At 27.2% G+C, this 6230-nt stretch overlaps 1 protein-coding gene across 1 annotated transcript; it reads left to right on the plus strand.

The window, feature by feature from the left end:
• Nucleotides 1-1009: 1009 nt before the first annotated feature.
• Nucleotides 1010-6017, plus strand: LOC149193709 (WAT1-related protein At2g39510-like). Its single transcript, XM_089406848.1, has 7 exons — nucleotides 1010-1258; nucleotides 1977-2036; nucleotides 2146-2262; nucleotides 2400-2634; nucleotides 2862-3023; nucleotides 3912-4063; nucleotides 5586-6017. The coding sequence occupies exons 1-7, from the start codon at nucleotides 1068-1070 to the stop codon at nucleotides 5728-5730; spliced, it is 1062 nt and encodes a 353-aa protein (XP_089262974.1). The 5' UTR covers nucleotides 1010-1067; the 3' UTR covers nucleotides 5731-6017.
• Nucleotides 6018-6230: the final 213 nt, after the last annotated feature.

The raw sequence follows: 6230 nt of genomic DNA on the forward strand, positions 1-6230 counted from the left end.
TAATAAAGGAAATTTTTTTTTGGTAACCTATCACAAGGAGTGCCTTAACAGTGCACTCATTGGCCATCAATCCAAAAACCAGTGAGCTGTAATAAAGGAAGTTTTAATTTAAAGTAATTTATTTTTTTAAAAACATGTTTTAATTTTAATATGTATTTAAAAAACAAAAAAACAAAAAAATATATAATTATTTATTTAATTAAATAATTTCATAATATATATATATATATATAATCAAATTAGGTTATTTTCATTTTAATTTTGAATATATTAAATATTACAAATAATATTTAAAAATTTTAAATAAAATTTGATATATATATATATATATATATACAATTTCCCGTTTAAATAATATATTTTGATGTTTAAAAATCTATGTTAATCAATTACAAATAGATAATGATTAAAACCCATTACTATCATAAGGAAATTATTTTGTAATTTAAGTATAATAATATTGAAAAAATAAAATGGCATTCATTATCACATCTTTCAGGGTAAATGCATAGATCATTCGTTTTTCTATATATCTCCATTGCGTGCTCCTTACAATAATCAAAATTAACTATGTTATTCCTTATGATAGTATATTTCTATTATAAATTATTAACCAGCCTTAGGTTTATATAGGGCAGGAATTTCTGTTTCATATTTATCATCACTTTTTCCTCTGACCGACAACCCACAAAATTCTCAAGAATGTTTGAAAGGAAAAACATCCGCATGGTATCAAACTAAGTGCTTCCTTACCCATATCCAGCTAAGCAGTTAATCTACAGAGTGGATAAATATACCTAATCTACAGACTGGATATATATACCTAATCTTGCTTTAATAGACAATATTATTATACCTAATTTACAGAGTGGATATATATACCTGATCTTGCTTTAATAGACAATATTATTCCAGGCAATATTCATTTATTCAGTCTGTTTCATTCAATCTAATCAACTCAGACGTGGAACCCTTCTTCACTGCTGAAATAAGAAGGACACTGAACCCATTTTCTTGCACTGCATCCTTTGAAATTACATTCTAGGTGGATAAGCAGGATCATCAGAATGGTTTCATTCAAGGGAATAGACACTTTCAAACCCTATATTGCTCAGATTATAATTCAGATATCATTTGCAGGCATGTACATCATCGCCAGAGTTGCATTCATAGACGGAATGAGTCGCTTCGTTTTTGTGACCTACAGACAGCTTACTGCAACATTAGCTATAGCTCCTTTGGCTTATCTTTTGGAAAGGTGCGTACTATTTTATATATTAATGAGATTACAATTATATATTATGAGATTAGTAGCAAGTTATTTGGTTTCTGTGGGTTTAGTTTTTTTTTTGCATTTATATTTTATGATCAGTTTACCTTACTTTATAAAGAATTAGTTAATGCAATATTAGCTATAGCTGCTTTGGTTTATCTGTTGGACAGATGTATACTATTGTTATATTAATGAGATCACAATTATGTATTAAGAAGATTAATGGTAAATTAGTTGATTTGTGTGGATTTAGTTTCTTAACATTTATGTTTTATGATAAGTTTATGTCTGCCTTATGAAAAATTTATTGTTTCTTGTGCTATTTTATATCCATATCTATGTTAAAAAATAATCACTTACATTAATTATATATAGATTACATAGAATATTTGGTTTGTATTGAAAAAAAAAGGAAAGAAAACCCATTTTTCTGAGAATTAAGAACATCCCCACTCAACTTACTTGTGAAAATATATAAAATAATATTTTAAATAATATATTTCATTTATTTACAAAACAATTAGTTAAATGTCAAATGGAGAGACCAAATGTAACAGTATATTGCATATATAAGCATTTTCTCCCTTCAATAAAACAATCAGTTAAATGTCAAATGGAGAGACCAAATGTAACAATATATTCCATATATAAGCATTTGCTCCCTGGATATAGATGTGAGTTAATTTGTCTTCAACTTTTGCAGAAAGGAACACCCGCCTTTCACTTGGCTCACCTTATTTCAAATTTTCTTGCTTGCAAGTGGGTAAGCAGTTGCTAACCATTCCAGCGTTCTTTCTGTTTACTGGCCTTCATATTCTAGAATCAGCGTTGCAACACAGTTTATCTGATGAATTGTTAACGTCCCGTTACAGAAACACCATCGCTCAGAATTGCTATTTTCAAGGATTGTATTACACCTCATCTACATTTGGTTCGGCCGCACTGAATCTAGTACCTATTTTCACATTGGCCATGGCAACAATCCTAAGGTAGATACTGTTATTATATCATTAGTATTATGTCATGGAAGCCCAATTTTTTGGAATTGTGGTTCAGATTTTGTTTGGGTTACAGTGCATCTCATAAATTAACATTAACGCTGGTTCATCTTGGTTTTCCTTGCTAGACTGGAGAAAGTTAATATCAGAAGTTTAAGTGGACAGGCAAAGGTTGTGGGCATAGTTATCTGTGTCACTGGTGCAATGGTAATGACTTTATACAAGGGCCCTGCTATTAAATATTTTTCATATGGCATAAAGAGTCATCTAATTACATTGTATTCTAAGCCGGATAGCATTGTGCTTGGGTCCATCCTGGTCTTTGGGAGCATCGTCATCTGGTCTGCATGGCTTTGTTTTCAGGTGATAGTCACGTAATTTTCTAACTCTATATGTTTTCTCCATATATACCCCAAGAGGGATTGAAAAGTATTCCATGTGCAACACTGAAATTTAATAGGTTTCCGATATTTTTAGGGTTACACATAGGAAGACATACACAGTGCTGACTTTGGCTGCAGAGTACCTGGCTCCTCCGGGTGGAGAAATTGTTTCACACAGTTGATCTGATCAGTGAAATTTGAATACAGGCACATGTTCTGAAGAGGTATCCAGTTCAGTTATCATTAACAACGCTCATGTGTCTTATTGGAGCAGTAGAGTCTGCTCTAGTTGCTGTTATATTCGAGGATAGGAAATCTAATGTGTGGGCTATAGGGTGGAATATTAAGCTCTTGAGCGTTTTGTATACGGTAAGTATCAGCTAGACTGTTATTTCAGAATTAATATTTTTTTCTGCGAGCCTTTAGAATCAGTAAGTGTAGTTCAGACAAGATCTTCACTGTTTTTCTTTTCTTTTATTTTTTTATTTTTTTCTTGATTGTAAGTTTTTATTAGTTGTAAAGTGCTGAATGATAGAAGATTTTAAAATATTTTAGAAATTCAAGGAATTCCAGGGCAGCTATTTCACTTAGGTTCTGTTGCCCAATTTTCAAAATATTATGAAATTTACAATAAAATGAAAAATAATAGTTGTAAAAGGTAGTATTATTATAACTATGTAATAATGGTTATTTATGGTCAACAATAATAAACCATTAACAATGTAACATCAACTATTCTGAACATGGTTGATAATGGTAAATAGTAGTCATTATCAATATAATCTTGTTACATCAAGGTTATAACATTAATATATTGTTATATTATTGGTAAACTATGGTTAATTTTTAGTCAATTTTTTTCAACTTAGGTTAATTTTGTCAATCATGATCAAGCTTACTCTTCACTTACAGTCAACTAATCTACCATAAATATAACTACATTAATAATTGTGATTGATATATATAAATTTATTATATTTTCCTCATTTTATATACCAATAAATATATAAAATTAATATCAATAAATATTTTAACCATATTTATTAATATAATTATTCTAATATATCAAATTTATTTTATAAAATGTACCATTTCATTCCATTAAAGTAATTGTGTTCCATTTTATTTTGTTTATGATTCATGCAAAACAATGTCTGTTTGCGCTATTTTTACCCAAGAATCTAGTTCAGAAAGATATGGTAAAACTCCAAGCTAGAATTGGATAATTCTCTAACGTAAATATATTGAATGTTTCAGGGAATATTATGTTCAGCATTGGGCATGTTTTTGCAAGCGTGGTGTATTAGCAAAAAGGGGCCTGTATTCGTAACAATTTTCAATCCAGTAGGCACGATTCTCACGGCAATTTTGGAGTTTATTATTCTCCGTGTGTGCCTTAGAGTAGGAAGGTAAGTAAAGAATTTTTGAGGAGAACGGAGATTTATTTAGTTTAGAGGTTGATTTTATATTTTTTTTAAGAGGTATGTGAAAATTTGTTTATTTTTTAAATTTATAATTTTTTAATAAAAATTATGTTTTAAATAGAAAAATAAAAAAAAATAAAAAATAAAGATAAAAAATATGTTATAGTGACGTTTAAATTTTATATTTTTGAAAATTGTTTTAACAATAGATTTAAATAAATTATTTCAAGATCTATGTTAACTAAGTTTTATGTCCATATCAATTTCATATATATTTATATATAGAAAAAAATTATTATATTTCAATGTTGTATGTAAAATAATATTCAATATGGGTTATGGATACAATATTTTATTAATAATTAATATTGATATAAAAATATATTAATAACAAAAAAAACTATTTTAATTTGCACTATAAATTGTCTGTGTGTACATGTTTTGTAAAATATTTTAATGTCAATTATATATATATAATTTAAAGAAATTTATGTATCTAACATGAAAAAATTAAGCTTTTATGGTTAAACATTATATTTGGTCATATATATACTCTATATACTATTCAAAAATATAATTTAAATAATGAAAAATGACACATTGCATTTTACACTCTAAGGAAGTTTACACATGAATGAATTTGATCCCTCTTAGCTCAGGTTGATACTTATATAAATGGATCTATGGTGGCTCTACAACCATGTATGGGGGATGTGTAAGATATTTAGTGAGAATAAATAATGTAAATTAATTAGAAGTCAAAAAAATAATATGTTATAATTTACCATTACAAGTAAAAACATGTGTCATTAAGATGTCTACATCTTATATTTTTCAAAAATATTTGAAAGAGATTTAAATAAACTATTCGAATATCTATATTAATTAAATTATGTCCATATCAACTTCATATATATCTACAAAAATATTTGTTAAATTTGTATATAAAAAAATATTCAATGTGAGTTATGAAGAAAATATTTTAATACAAATTAATACTAACTTATATTTAAAAATATATTAATAATAAAGAAGAAACATTTTAATTTGTGTGATGAAATAGTCTTTTATATACTTTATTTAGCATTCAAAATTACAATTTAAATAATAAAAAATAATATTATATTTTACACTCTAAAAAATTTAGACAAAAATAAAATTTAACCTTTATATAATCCTATTACATTTATATTAATAATTTTATTTTGTAGTAGTTAAAAATATTTTTCCTCCCAAACAAAAAGGTTACTATAATTGAATCTGACTGTACGCTCTTGTGAATCTCAAAATATTTCTGACTTCATAAATATCACTAAAATTCACTAAAATTAAATAGTTGATTTCGATTATGTTCATCAAATTTCCAAAATATGCACTATGAATCGAAATAAAAATAACGATACTTTTTACTTTGACACTGTCACCCTCTTTATTTTTGAAAATTTCAAACTTGTTATATTTACCAATCGTATCTAATTATATTGATGTTGATGGTCAAATCTTGTAGTGTTGTCGGAGCAATATTGATCGTTCTGGGTCTTTATTCTGTACTCTGGGGAAAAGCGCGCGATATTTCCATTGAAGATGTCAGGGAATCCAACATGAACCATACTGACATTTTGATAAAGGAAGATACCCCATTTGAAAAATAGAAAATGTGCAGGGAAAGTAATTTCCAAGCTCATGGTTTGCTTTTAATTTTCATTATGTCCCAACAGTTCTATGAACTCTTTCATTGGTGAGATTTTATTTCATGGATGTCCATGCCTTGTGATCTAGCATGACCCATGTGGTACCTATAGCATCGACTCACTTTGAAAAAAATGACAGGTATCCAGCACCACAGCGAGTACATGTATGTTCATCATGTTTGAAAACCCTCATTTTGTGTTCTGATTTCTTTTATTTAAATATTCTATTGTCATTTCGAACAATCTTTTGTTAATGGAAAAGATAATCTTTGAAGACCCTCTTTTTCTGATTGAAAATGTTCTATTGTCATTTCAACCAATCATTTTATTAATGGAAAAATACTTGGTACAAAAATTTTGTTAAAAAAATTATTTAAAAAATATATATTAGTTTAAAATAAAATATAAATAAAAATATGTTCTTTTAAAATTAAATATAAACTTGAGTGAGAATGGACAAA

Source organism: Pinus tabuliformis, chromosome 2_2 (genome assembly GCF_031772625.1).
Source record: "Pinus tabuliformis cultivar Carrire ecotype Pingquan chromosome 2_2, CPIR1, whole genome shotgun sequence".
NCBI lineage: Eukaryota > Viridiplantae > Streptophyta > Pinopsida > Pinales > Pinaceae > Pinus > Pinus tabuliformis.